At 47.6% G+C, this 15061-nt stretch overlaps 1 protein-coding gene across 1 annotated transcript in view; it reads right to left on the bottom strand.

Annotated features, from left to right (window-relative positions):
* Positions 1–15061, bottom strand: part of CSMD2 (CUB and Sushi multiple domains 2) — a 571607-nt gene that overhangs the window by 220403 nt on the left and 336143 nt on the right. Inside the window, exon 13 of the mRNA XM_087858682.1 lies at positions 12054–12236. Within this exon, the coding sequence (XP_087714808.1) occupies positions 12054–12236 (183 nt within the window). The remainder of the gene's footprint in view (positions 1–12053; positions 12237–15061) is intronic.

Here is a 15061-nt window from a genome sequence, read left to right as displayed (position 1 = left end):
AGGGGTGACTAGTGGGTGCCTCGATGAACCAGTCTTCCTTGAGTGCCAAGCAAAGGTGCATCTCACTGTTGTGAGATCCCTCAGCTGCCCATGCCCAGACCCTGGGATCCCTGAATGATACTCATAGGGTTTTTTCTTTGCCACAGGAGCAGATCTCAGTCAACTGAGGGGATCGGCTCCAGCAGATTATTATCCTGGTCAGCCAGCCAAACACAGGTATTCTCTGGAGAAAAAATTATGTTGGTGTGACACAGCCCAAGAGCCCCAGCCTTCCCTAACGGGGAAGGGGAATTCAAGAAAGGGTGTAGACTACATCTTCAACAGCTCAGAAGGTGCTCTTGGGATTGTACTTTGGGGCCCGCAGGACCTGTGCTCTTCATCTGAGCCCTGTCAGAGAGCCTTGCCATCTTTTCTAAGGCTGTTCAGCAAAGCATCTTCACCCAGGAGTCTGGAACCAGCCATGGTCCTGGCCACCCAAAGCCCAGTCATACCTCAGACTACCACCCATTGAAGACTGGGAAAGAACACTTAGTGGCTGCTTACTACGATCATAAGGAAGTATGTTTGGATTTCCCTCCACAGAAATCCACAAGGATCCAGGGGAGTTTATGGCTGGACTGAGAGAGCTACCTTTAGGACTATGGGAGAGTCTTACCTAACTCCCAGAGCAAGATGGGAGTTAATCAGCCGATGGCAGCAGTACTGTTCTTGGCCCATCTTCCCTGAGGTTGCCAGAATACTGCCTTTGTACAAAAGGACTGGAGGAAGGGCCTATAAACCCAAGAAGGGTAGTCCAAGACTATCCTAGAAAACCAAGCTCCAGAAAAAAGTGAGTGGTACTTTCCCCAGGAACCACAGAGCCCGATGACACCCAAAACACCCAGGGCTGATGGCAACGTAATTATGACCACGTCTCATAGAATGAGGCTCACAGAATGAAGGAGGAGTCCCAGCAGAGCTTCAAGCCCCGGCTCTTAGCCAGCAGCTGTGAAAACAGGTCCTCCCTGGTGAAACTCGGGGTTTCCTCCACAGTTCTCTTAGGCAAACATGGCAGAGCACCGTGGAGAAAGCATGGTCTGCAGTGAGAACACACTTAGCATACACGTAACTTCGGGTATTTTACAGAGAGAAGAACCTTTTAGCTACGATCCCAAAGGTGAAAACTGAAGTGAGAATGGCAGATATACACTACCCCCACTATAAGCAGAGGTCACAGTCCAGGGTTAGACCCCTAAAGCTGGGTCAGTTTTCCCAGCCTTGTTTCACCCAGGTAGTGATGGTCCTAAAATACCTTGGACTAGGACTATTAGTTGCAGGAATATAGCATTTGTACTGGGCCCTATACTCAGCTGTGTTCACACTTTGGTTCTGGACAGACTCCTGAGTGGGACTGGGCTGAAATTCTGCCTGTGCTATGATCTTCCAAGAAGTCTTCTGAGAATCTTTCAATTGGGATAAATTTTTCTTCCTTTACATTCTGGGGCACTTTGTGGCTACATCTATTATTGTAATAGTTTGAAGACTGCTTTATAATACAAATACGTGCTTATCGCATTTGCTAGACTATGAGCTCTTAGAGGGCAAGAGCCATGCTAGAATCATCCCCGTTACTCTCCCAGGGATGAGCACAATGCCCGGCGGGCAGCAGCTGCTCCCAGTCACATTCTGCTGTGTTCAAATGAACGAGAGGCAGGTAACGACAGCATCAAGTTGTAATGTTCAGAGGACTGGACTTTGCATCCCATTCTTCACTGGGATATCAACGTGGAGGTCAACATTTCTTGGGTGCCAGGAGGTTACTGCCATCATGATGACTGGCATTATGAGTTATGGCAGTCTCAGGCTGGTGAGTCTCATGACAACATATGGCCACACATGTCACCCCATGCCTCAAGAGACTGCCATCTTGTTGGGGGACCAAACCCCGCAGCAAGGATGCAAAACTCCCCTGCAAACAATGGCACACAGTAGGAGTTCCATACTAGTGGCTCTCAGAGCTGACCTAGTATCTAGATCTCCCAGGAAGCTTTTAGAACCACAATGCCTGCGACCCATCCCAGACCTGCTGAATCAGAATTTCTGGGGATGAAGATTCTGTATTTTAAAAAGGCTTTGAACATTTTTTCAGGTGTCTGTTAGTCATTCGTATGACTTCTTTGGAAAAGTGTTCATATCTTCTGCCCATTTTTTGACTTATGTTTTTTGGGTGTTGAGTTTGAGAAGTTCAACATCATTAGCCATCAGGGAAATTCACATTAAAACCACACTGAGATACCACCTTACACTGGTTAGAATAGCAAAAACTGACAAGGCAAGAAGCAACAAATGTTGGAGAGGATGTGGAGAAAGGGGAACCCTCTTACACTGCTGGTGGGAACGCAAGTTGGTGCAGCCACTGAGGAGAACAGCGTGGAGGTTCTTCAAAAAGTTAAAAGTAGAGCAACCTTATGACCCAGCAATTGCACTACTGGGTATTTACACCAAAGATACAGATGTAGTGAGAAAAAGGGCTATATGCACCCCAGTGTTCATAGCAGCGATGTCCACAATAGCGAAACTGTGGAAGGAGCCAAGATGCCCTTCAGCAGACGAATGGATAGAGAAGATGTGGCCCATATACATAATGGAATATTACTCAGCCATCAGAAAGGATGATTGTCCAATATTTGCATCAACATGGATAGTACTGGAAGAGATTATGCTAAGTGAAATAAGTCAATCAGAGAAAGACAATTATCATATGGTTTCACTTATTTGTGGAATATAAGGACTAGCAGGGAAACATTAGGAGAAGGAAGGGAAAAATGAAGAGGGGGAGATCAGAGGGGGAGACAAACCATGAGAGACTATGGACTACGGGAAACAAACTGAGGGTTTCAGAGGGGTAGGGGATGGGGGATGGGTTAGCCCAGTGAAGGGTATTAAGGAGGGCATGTGTTGCATGGAGCACTGGGTGTTATACGCAAACAATGAACCATGGAACCCTACATCAAAAGCTAATGATGTGCTGTATGGTGACTAACATAACATAACATAAAAAAAAAAAAAGCCTGAGTGATTCTAATGATTAGCTACATTTGGGCCCATTTGAGACTGGGCAGGGCCACGAAGGACACCTCCTTTCCCCATAAAATATCTATTTAAAAATAAAGTGATAATAAGTGATGTTTGTGACCCACATTGGCCTGTTAGGGAGTGCTGACTCTACTTCTTTGAACATGCTGGAAGCCTCCTTTGCAAAGCCCATCCCTTCATCGTTGCTTGATTGGACCCTGCTCAGATCTGCTGATGATCTTCATCCGTGGGCTCAGTTCTCATAGCCAGATCCCGAGCCCAGGCCCAGACATGCCTCACAGTCATGGGAAAGCCCATGCCCTCAAATTGGTGGGGTGAGGTCTGAGCATGGCTCCAGTCAGCATCTGGTGGGCTCATGAGGAGTACAGCACACCCATATACCCAGGACTTTCAGGACCCTCCTGTCACCTCTGTCCCACATGTGTGCCCCTGCCTAGAGACTGGGCTTCTGTTCTGGCTCTTGGTTTCTTCTCCAGGCCCTGTTGTAAGGAAGGCCCTTTCTAGTACTGCAGTCTCTGGCTGGGACAGGGTACCCTGCAGGGGCAGACCTCCTTCTCCTTGGTGAGGACTTGATTCAGCCCAGAAACTGCCTTCTTCCACTAATATCTACCTGTTTAGGAGTAAAGGGAATAAGTGACATACAACCCACATTGGCCTGGTAGGACAAGTGTTGACTGTACTTCTTAAGAAGTTCTGATAGGAAATGGTGGCAGCCACCTTTATGAGCCATCCCTTTGTCCAGGGTCATTTCTCCCAGCCCTGGCCTTCCTCAGTCCTGGCTTACTCTCCCCAGGCTCCCCCTGTGGTCCTGGAATGCTTCCCTGCCATGACTGCAGTGTTCCTTCCCCAGTGCAGGGACAGACACAGATCCTCCCTGCCTCCCAGCAGGATGTCATCCAAGGGAAAGACTCCTCTAGATTACTGGAGGCCCTTGTACAAAGCAGGTACCCCCCCCAAAAAAAAAAAAAAAAAAAAACAACCCTCTGCATAGCACCAGGTCTTCAGTGTCTGGGTTCTTGAGGACTGGGTAACAGAGGAAGGAGGCCCCCGAACCTCACATGCTGGCTTTCAATTTCTAGGAATTGGCCTGAAATACAGCGTTGGACCAAAGCAATCCCCAGGTTCCCTGCTTCTCTCCGGGGCCACCTGTGGTCTAGTGAGGCCCTTAAGGAAGCCTAGAGAACTGAGCAGAACACTACGTCAGCAGATGCTCACACAGCCCTTGTTAGAGCCCCTTGCTCCTGATCACAAGCAGTGCCCAGGAATATTATGTCCCACACTGAGGCTGATGCTTTCAAACCTCAGCTGATCCCAATTCTGGCTCCAAACATTTGAAAAAGGCAATTTCCAAAGAGTCAAGCTATTGCAATCATATTTTCTGGGCCAAAGGAAAGGATGTTTGAAATTGTTCTTGTCCTGGAAAATCTGGGAGTATATATTTACAGGGAAAGTCAGGGTTCAGCTATAGAGAAGAAGCAAAAAGGGACAGGCTTCACCTGTGCACGGGGCATTGGGGTCGAGGTGGGAGGGGAGTGAAAAAAGTACCTGCCTATTTAAAAATAAAGGTAGCAAGCAATGTATGTGACCTGTATGAAGAAAACCACAAAGCTGTTATATTTAGAAAAATGAAAGTAGATGAACAAAAAGAGTGACATGCCATGTTTCTGGATGGGAAGGCTGTGTATTATAAAAATGCCTATTTTCCTCAAGTTAATTTACGGTTTAATAGGAGCGCACATACAAAATCCCAATAGGATTTTTTTTTTTTACTCTGACAAAATGATTCTAAAATTAATCTTGAACAACAAACAGATGAGAATAACAATGAACATTTCTGAAAGAGAAAATAATTAAGGGAGGAAGGGGTAGTTTCCAGCTCTGCCAGATATTAGAACATATTATAAAACAACAATTAAAATTATTCAATGCCGGTGCTAAGATGGAAATAGAGCAGCAGAACAAAGTGGTGTCTCAAGAAATAGACTTAACTGCATGTGAGGATTCGGTACGTGATAAAACAATTCATGTCCCTCAAATCAAAGGGGAAATGAATTGCTTAATACATTGTGTTGGAAAACTGCTTAATAGTTTGGACCATACATTCTACATCCACCTAAATAGACTCCAGATGGATTAACAAATTATATTTTTTAAAAAATCAAATCACCGACAAATAACCAAAAATAGAACAAACTGCCTCTCAGATCTGTGGCGGAATGATAACGCTGTCGGCATTGAAAAGAAATCACAAATATTGAAGGTTTGTCTACATAAAACAAGTGTACAATGCAAAATAGCAAAAATAAATAAATAAGTAAAATAAAAAGAAAAAGAAGGAAAACAAGAGATCGGGGAACTATGTATACCAAATACCACAGAGTTTCTCACCACACTGGAGAAAGAGCGCCTTCAAAATGTGAAGGAAAATGTCAGCACAGCATTCTCGTAGCCACACCTCAGTGCAGGCCGTTGCCACACGGGGATCGCCACACGGGGATCACGAATAGCAAGGGCTCCTGTCCCCTCTAGACAGGACTGGACCTGGAGTCTCTGTCTTGGATCCTGTGTTGGAAATCCCCACACCACTTTCATACCCCTTGGCCCACCAGAGACCTGCCTCTAGCCCGGGGGAGCCCAGCAGTCTCTCTCCAGACTCTGCTCCCCTGGACCCCACCTCCCCTCTTCCATTCACATACACTGGCAGCGGCCGACCGCTATAGGAACCCCTGTGAACCAAGGACCCAGATGGGCGGTGCCTGCATGTGTGCACAGGTGTGCACCAATGAATCCACTGAACACCCCCCTGTTGCAGAGGCCCAAACCCCATGGCTTCTATCAGGACACAGTGCTCTCCCTTGGATGTCCCCGTTCCAATAGGAGCACAACTTTGTCCTCCTATCTTTCAGGCCTCACTATTCTCATAGCGATAATGTTGCTCCCCTGTTCGGCACCCACCATGACACCTGCCCCATCACAGGCACTCAGCACGTATGTGTTAAATAAAAGAATGACTCTTCATGGGGTGGATCCTAAATGCGTCCGTATCACTGAAGCTTTCTAGTTGAAAAACTAAATTTTGAAGCGCAAGAGCCCCCTTTAATTTGTCTCTCGCCACATCAGAGCAAGTTCTTTGAGGTCAAGGGCTGTGTCCAATCCATCTCTGGATTCACAGCACTCATCATAACATTTGGCACCTTACGGAAGTCGACAAGGGTGTGCTGGTGGGGATGTATTCAACTTATACTTATTAAAATAGCAATTTTATAAGAGCACACAAATCCTGGGGGTTTGGCGATGCAGATAAAGGTTGCAAGCAATATGTTATACATCTATTTGAAGAAAACCACAAAGTTGTTACATCTAGAAAAGTGAAAGCAGAGGAACATGAAAGAGATATGCTATGTTTCTGCGTGGGAAGGCTGCATGGTATATGAATCATATTCTTAATTATACAGCTTTTGTTATTGGCATTATGAACTGGCACAAGTTTTTGGGGAGCAATATAAGAGCATACGTCAAGAGTCATAACAATGTTCATACTCTGGCCTGATAACCTCACTCCTGGAAATCTATCCCAAGGAATTATAGTTCAAGAGAAGAAAGAAAAAGGCCACGTGCATGAGGATGTTCATTACAGCCTTATGTAAAATAATTGAACAGGACTGTTTGACTAAGTCATGGCTCCACCCACTAAACAGAACATTCCGTAGATACCAAGAACAGAAAGTATGAAAGGCATGCAGTAACATGGTAAGATATGCAACATAATGTGAACTGTGAAACACAGAATATGAGTTGATATGTTCACTTTGATTAAAACCACACGAAGTATGCGTGCACATGGGTAAGAGTCAAAAAAGAATGGCCAAGGTTGAAATTGGTTTTGGTTTAAAGAAGTGAAATTAAGAGTATTTTGTTTAAACCTTTAGATTTATTTAAACTTTTTAAAAATTAGAATATACCAAGAGCCTGTGCTGAGTTTTGACCTTTGAGCTCCAGATACTTCCTGAAAGAGTTCTAGCACATTATATAAGGCTAGGCACTAAGAGATCTCCCCTTCAACCCTACCCCCAGATGAGTAAGATCATCCCCAGAGGCCCTTCAGGTTACAATTTGACCAGGAACAAGGAACAGCCATACACTCTTATGCAGCTGAGTCTCTATACAGTAGGTGCTCAATAAATCAAAGATGGATGGATAAATGGATGTGTGGAAGGAATGAGAAAAAGTAAAGATTAGGGAAATGCTTGGGCGCCGGTACACTGCACATTGGCATACAGCATTCATACAGTTCCAACAAGGGTCATGGGCCCAGCCTTCATGAATTTGTTTAATGCTTGTCAATCTGATACTTCATGGGGGGAAGTCAGCCAACAGTTTGCCTGTAGTCTGGGCTAGTATTTTTGTCCTAAGCCTTCCTTGTCCTTCCTGCTGCAAATGAGCCCTTGGATTCTGGAAATCTGGCACAGTGGAGAGAGTACAGGGTTTGGAGTAGGAACCCGCTCTGTCAATGAACACTTCAAACTCCAGCCCAACCCTCAGTGGTTCTATAACCTCTGAGCTAGTCACCTCGTCTCCCTGAACTCGGTTTTCATCAGTAAAATGAGAGAAAATATGCCATAAAGTTGTCGGGAAGATTCATTATCTTCCCAAATGACATAAAACATTTAATAACGGCATCCTCCTTTAACCCAAGCTTTCTCACTGCTACAATCCTATAGACTTCAATCAGAGCCTCGCTTAAAATGCAAAAACACAGATTTCTTCATCTTTCAAATTGGTAAGTCTAGAGTACCCTAGACTGGTGGGTCACAATCTCAGGTGGCTTTTCTCGCTGGGGATATTCGGCAATGTCCAATAGGGAGGCATTTTGGTCGTCATAACTGGCCGCAAGAAGGGTGTGTGTGTGCCACTGGCTTCTAGTGGGTACAGAGCAGGGATGTGGCTCAAACAATGCATGACTGCCCCTCTTCCACCAAAAGAATTACCTGGTCCAAACTGTCAGTAGTGCTGATGTTGAGAATCTGGATGACCCTAGGACCCCATCCACTTCCTTGCAGATAATGTGTGCATGTGTGTGTGTCCAGGGAAGGGCAGGGTGGGGGGGGTTAGGGGGAGGAACTCGGGGTGGGGGGAAGGACAGGAGGGTACTAGGACAGGACCATTTCCCGCTGCATACCTGTGTGGAACACCCTCCTTAACCTGTCAACTCTTCAAGGCCCAGCTTAAGCCCTGTATCCTCTGTGACAGTTTCTTTGGGCACCCAAGGACCCGCTTCTCCCTCCCTTGGTCTCTCAAGGTTTGGCTGCTGATTCCCAACTTACACTGTATCCATCCCAGGGGGCCCTGCCTTCACATTTCACACATATACCCATATACATTCGGAGCTGAGCAATTAGGGTTCACACCTTCTCCCGATAGTTTACAAAATGGCGAAAGAAAGCCTGTGCTTGTGAAGTCTTGGCATATCTCTGGCGAAGCCTGTTTTGAAACTTCTTTGGAAAGTGGCTGCTAATGGACTGATAATTGGTTTCCTGGCTTCCTCATGAAGTGTGAAGCATTCCGCTAGCTTGTCAACAAAGCATCAAGTATCCGCATACCGCCATCAGAGTTATTTGCCTCTTCCCTCCTGTTGTAGCTCTTGTGGTGGAGGAATAACCAGACACAGGAGTATGGGAAGGGCTCTCTGTTCTTTCGCGAGGAACGGGGTGGAATGGGCAGAGCTGGGAGAGGGAAGAGCACACGCATTCCGGCCAGAGTGCGCCCACCAGGACACCAGGGCGAGCACATTTCCCAGGCAGCGATCGCACAGCCCCACATCCACCACGCGGCGCTTAGCCCGGGGAAGACACTCCGGAAATACTGTCGGATGGATGGAAAGTAGTACTACTTTCAGCTGATTCTGAGCAGCAATCCCTGGAGATGTGAATTAACCAAGGGAGGGAGACAGTGAGAGGAAAGCAGCTGGCTCCATCTTTTCTTTCAAAATGCTTTTCACTGCAAGAAACATCATCTTCTTTAAAACCTAGATGAAAAAAGACCATCTATCGAGCATTTACTACTGTGAGGGCAGCTCAAAAGCCAATGAAATGATTCTGAAGTCGGCTTGCTGCGGAAAATGTTTGGGAACACGAAGGAAAGTGTGTTTGTGTAGTCTCGGCAGGGCAATTTCCGAGTAAAGAGCTGTTTTGAAGAAAGTGTTTCGAGAGAAGAACAATGCACCACTTTGCACTTCTTTGGACAATTGTTCATAGAAATTTGAACCATTAAAATATTTTTCCAATCCCCTTCTAAATCCTAAGAAGGAAAGAATAGTTTGTCTGCTAAATATTGTACTAATATTCATTGTCACTAACGTGTGGGAAAATTTAGGGCATTTATACCGACTCTTGCAGGAGGTGCTTTTGTATGTACATTTATCTCTACTTATAAAATACAGAGATTGTATTCTTTTATATTTTTACGGATGCCTATAGATGTTGGCCCTTTCCTAGTGACCACCCCCTATGATACATTTGATCTGGGGTCAGGGTCAGAACCCCAGTTTAACATATTCCTCAAGCAAAGTATATGACCTGCTCTGTCAATGACCCACTTTAAGTAGTTGTTTCCAAGCATTCGCTGTGGGCAGTGAGGACTGTTCATGCCATAGTTATCTTGTTCTATAAATAAGATCATTGAGGCTTAGGATTTGGGGAGCCAGAATGGAATGCTACCCTACCGGATAGATTAGTAAACCAAAATCCAGCGAGAGGATGCCCCGGCCCTTGTCATGATGCTAAGCCAGGACCGAGAAACAAGTCTCCAGAGTTTGGATCCAAAGCTATCTCCATGTACCAGGGTTTCTGAGCGCCACCTCTCACCCCCAGTTAGACTGTGAGTACCCTGAGGGCAAAGCCCGGGACCCTAGGAGCTGCGTACTCAGTAGGGAGCTGACAGATGGCGCTCCTTTGATTCACGGAATAGGAACGCGACCTTGCTGTGTGGTGCAAAGGCATGGGAAAGCTGCCTCTCTCTGGCCTCCTTCACTGAAGCCAGCATCCCTGAGACTCAAGCTGTGTCTGGTTACACCCATATCACCAGAAAAAAACCTGAGCAATGGGAGTGCCTTGGGGATGCCGGCCCCCTACATCCCAGAATCACCCAGAAGATGCAATGCTGTACTGGCCCCCCCAGCATGCTTGCTTCACAGTTCTCATCAATAAGTCTCAGGCTCCTCTTCCTTATTTTAAGCCACAGAGAGGACTGCTCCACACTTGCCAGAACAGCTCTGTCTTTGTTTCTTCTCAGCTGTTCGTGAGCAGTGCCCAGCTCACTGGAGGCAGCCAGCCTCGCTCCTGGAAATGAAGAGCCTGCTGAGCAGCACTTCTGGCCCTCTGCTCTTATGGAAGGTTCTAGAAAGATTTCCTAAAACCCTTCCTCAGGACCACAGGGTCAAGCAAATTCTTGGAGGACTCAAGTCACAGCTCTCAGGTAATATTTTGCTACCTGCATCTCTCAGCTTGTGAGGCAGGAAACTTTACCCTGTCCTAAGAAGCTGGCTGGCTTTGCTACCCACTTCATTCCCACCAGCTCTCTGCCCCAGAGACCTGACCCTCTTCCAGTTCTCCCTGCCTTGTTTTATCTAATGGATTTCAATGATAAATCCCCCACAATACCTGGGACTCCCATAGTCTATACCTTTGTCTTCTGAGGCCCTGCCTCCAACCACCACCTCGGGCCTTTGTTCTTGCTTGCTGTGGGCTGTTCTGTGCCAGTGTCCCCTGCCCCTCCTGGCCCCAGTCCCCTTGTCTCCCACGGTGCTACGAGGCTAACACTGTTGGGCACAATATTCGAACCACATCCGGCCGCAGAGATGGGCAGATTTCATGCAATTTTATCTTTTCGCCACAAGGGTGTATATCTAAGAGCGATTTTTTAAGCCTCTGCAAGAACCTTTGCATAAACTCACAAGTCATCACAAATGCTTTTTCAAAACAAAGTGATTTTTTGGTTTGAAAAGGTATGACCCAACTCACCAACTCACACACCAAAGTCTCAGTCCTCACTGATGTTCCCTCGTAACGCCCAGGCTATTCTCCCCACCCTAGCCCCAGGAGGCCACTCTAGTCTGTAGCACCTGGAGACCCCGAGAAGCCCACTGTGGTGGGAGAAATGATCAGAGGGTCAGGCTTCTGCCCTCCCCTGCGAGCAGCAGATGGAAAGAGATGGAGAAGGTAGGGTGGCGAAGGTTGGGGGAAGAAGAGGTGGTAGCCCAGAGAGGCTGGAACCTTTGACTTCTCAACAGAGACCAAGTGGGCTCCTCCTTCTGCTGCACACAGCCCCTCACACTTGCCAATCTCACCGGGCCCAGGACTTAAAGTACTATTTTCGCCGGAATGTATGGTCATGCCATCCCAGAGGAAGGAAGAAGGGCCTCCTTGTTATTGCTATTGGATGGGCACTCCAAAGGATCAGTAATCCAAAGACAGCTTGATCCCCCATCCCTCCCTGACTCCAGTCCAAGAAGAAGCAACCTGAGGAAACTCCTCATACCCTGCCAAGACCGTGGTTTCCCACTGTCCCCAGAGGCTGGTCCAGAGTCTACGATCTTACAAACCGGCCCGTCCCTTCCACCCTGGCTTGATTGTATGGTGTCGCTTGTGGCAACAAGGGTGAGGAACAAATGTCTGGGTCAGAGCCTGGTGGACCAGGCCCCAGTGGCCTCTACCTTGCTCTCAAGGATCACCGGGGAGGGCAAGATGGCATTGAAGAAGGCCCCCAGACGTCAAGAGGAGTCACTCCCAGTGCTATAGTCTACGTTACTGCCAAAGACAAGGACCCAACCAGTAATGTTGGGAGGAACAGAAGAAACCAACGAGTGAAGCTGCTGTTATGACCTCCGAGGTTCCCAAGAACAGGGCCCTGGGTTAGCTAGCAAACGGGGCCCCCTGCCTCTTGGCAGAGACCCCGAAGAGGCCTCCTCCCCGCTCACTTACACACGCAGCCTGGCTTCTTAGCCGACCACTGGTTATTCTTTTGACACGTGATTGCCTTCTGCCCCACCAGCTCAAAGGCAGGCTGGCACTCAAACTTGAGTGTGTCACCGTGGCGGAACCGGGAGCCTTCCCTCCGGCCGTAGGCAGGGATGCCGGGATCACCACAGCTGCCCTGCTCGATCTCTGAAAGACAGGAAGAAGAGAAAACAGAGACAAAAGGTGACTTCCTACCTCTCTTGGAGCGGGAGGTCCACGTTACATGCTCTGCCGCCCCTCCGCCTCAACTCAGTGCCCAGAGTGACACAGATAGGACCTTTCATGAGAAATCCTGCAGTGTCCCATTTAAAACCGCACCCCAGGATCAAGGGGCCTTCCAGCCAATAATATGCCTGAGATCCACCCAGACTACTCGAGGGGCCTGGATATTTTCACTCAGTGAAAGTGGGTCTCCATCCTCTGCGAGATACCTGTCCCCGGAGCTCACGAATCTCAGTCGGGAGCTTACTGAACTTGCCTCTGCATTCAGACGACCAGATAGACCTTCAGCTCAGTCCATTCCTGAGCGGCAAAGACAAGCATGAAATGAGGCGGCTTTGCTGCCTGCCATTCCCCAAACCAGAGATTAAGTGAGAATCAATATTCGCTGCCCTCTAACATGGAAGCACTTTCACAAAGGTTTTTTAAATTCAATTTGAGATGGTGCAGGTAAAACGAAACAAGTGGCTCACTGAGTATGCTTTTAAAGTTCGTTTGATTCAACCGTGCAAGTTGCACATGGAGGGGGTTCCCTGAGACAGCTCGGGGGCCCAGACGCCAGGGGGCACGACAGGCTGGCAGCCTCGTGGGAGAGGCAATTAGGCCCTGGATGCTTCAGGAAAGGAGTCTGTCCTGGCCAAGTCCTTGGAGTTTCCTCTGGAGTCACCCCCACTTCCACCAGCCCTGTGCTTGGTGCTGTGAGAGATGAAGGGGAGGGGAGGGCAGGGGGTAGGGTGGAAGGAGAAGAGGAGGAGGAGCTGTTCCCCGGGAGGAAGGCCTCCTGCAGGAAAGACAGGGAGTAATGGATTTAGTGGCAGATGGTGAAGGGAGGACAGTGAGGTCCTGTGATTTGGAAGGGAGGCAGCTGGAGTAATTGGGGAAGTTTGTTGGACACCTTCCCAGGTTTGTCAGGCCAAAGGGACCCTGCCTTTGCTGTAGACACCATAATGAGCCATCAGGAGGCACAGTCCCCAAAGGTGCTGTGTGTGACCCTAACAGGGATGATGCGGCAAAATCCTTCTTACCACAACTGGTGGGTTTCTGTGAGCTGCTTGGGCTAGTCCCATGCACTGCCTTATATGCATGTGCTCTTGATTGTCACATTCGTGTTACCCCAAAAACCAGGGCCCCCAGCTCTCTGCAGAGAGCTGGCAGACAAGGCATTCTATGGCTGGAAGTGTGCGTGTGTGTGTGTGTGTGTGCGTGTGTGTGTGTGTGTGTGTGTGTAGGCATCCAGAAGGAGCACCTAACTCAAATTGGGAAGGTGAGGCTATGGGGAGTAAGACACTAAACTTTAGTACAGAATTTTAGGGGGCACCAAAAACTCAGCAATCAAGACAAATAATATCTAAATCAAAACGAATGCATATAAATCAGAACAGTATTAGAACTTAAAGACCAGATCTGACCCAGCCCTTGTGTGACTTACTTCTCTGGCCTCACCCTCATCCTGGCCTTCAGAGCCTCTTGTTATTTAAAATGTTATTTTTATCACAGATATTTTGCATTAATCTTGGTTTAAAAAAATACCACATTAAATTATTTAACTTAATTACTGAGCATTTCAGCAGCTCCTTTACAATTTACGCCCAAGGCACATGCCTCTCTCATCTCAGCCCAGTCCCAGCCCTGGCATCAGGGAAGGCTTCAAGGAGGAGGTGATGTCTATACTGAGGCCTGAAGGCTGTGCAAGAGCCAGCAGGTGAAAGGAACAAGTGGGACTCACTGCAGCATTACTTACAACAGCCAAGACACGGAAACATCTAACTACCCATTAATGAATGGGTAAAGAAAATGTATACGTGTGTGCGCGCCCATACACACACACGCACGCGCGCGCACACACACACTGTGAGGTGGTGTGAAAGACGTGTTAACCAACCTGACTGTGGTAATCATTTTGCAATACATCCATGCACCAAATCATCACTTTGTACACCTTAAACTTACGCAATGTTAGATGTCAATTATATCTCGGTAAAGCCGCTAAAAAAAAGAAAAGAAAAGAAAAGAAAAGAAAAGAAAAGAAAAGAAAAGAAAGGAAGGAGTGGGAGGGAAAGGAGGGGAAGGGCGCTTCAGGTAGGGAAGAACCCATCCAAAGTCTCAGAGGTGACACCGTTTGTAGGATTGCAAGGAGAGTAGAGATCATTAGTATCACTGAGTTCGCTGCAGAACTAATGCATTGGTACTGATGTGTTGCCAGCCACTCTGGGCATTTTAATAATTCATCCTTCTAGTAACCCCTGGAGCAAGGTACTATTCTTCCCACTTTCAAGGCAAGGAAACTGAGGCACAGAGAGATCATGTAGCTGTCCCAGGGCATCTGACTGACCTGATCCAAACATGGGCTGTCCAGTCCCAGGGTCTTACTGCTGCACTGCATTGCCTGTCTCCGAGGGTAAGCGGGGTTTTCTGCAAGGTGGTGGGAGATGAGGCTGGAAAAGGCATGCAGGGCCAACCCACGAAAGGCGCAGTGCAATCTGCTAACGAGACTGGACTATGGATGGGAGGCAATGGGGAGTCAGCAAAGGACTTCATTTGATTTAGCATTTCCTATTAGGTATTTTAAAGGATCACCCTGACTGTTGCCTGGAGAATGGTCTGGGGGCAGCAATTCTGGACGTGGGGCGATCATTCATTCATTCAACAAACACACGGCTGTCTACTTAGCGAACTCGGCCATGCTGGGCCCTAGGGGTGTGACGGAGAACAAGGCAGACACAAGCCCTGCCTCCATGAAGCTTCCATTCTGG

The sequence above is a fragment of the Ursus americanus genome, chromosome 33, assembly GCF_024610735.1.
Source record: "Ursus americanus isolate L20-20 chromosome 33, mUrsAme1.1.p, whole genome shotgun sequence".
NCBI classification, from domain to species: domain Eukaryota; kingdom Metazoa; phylum Chordata; class Mammalia; order Carnivora; family Ursidae; genus Ursus; species Ursus americanus.
This window is presented reverse-complemented; position numbering and strand designations above follow the sequence as displayed.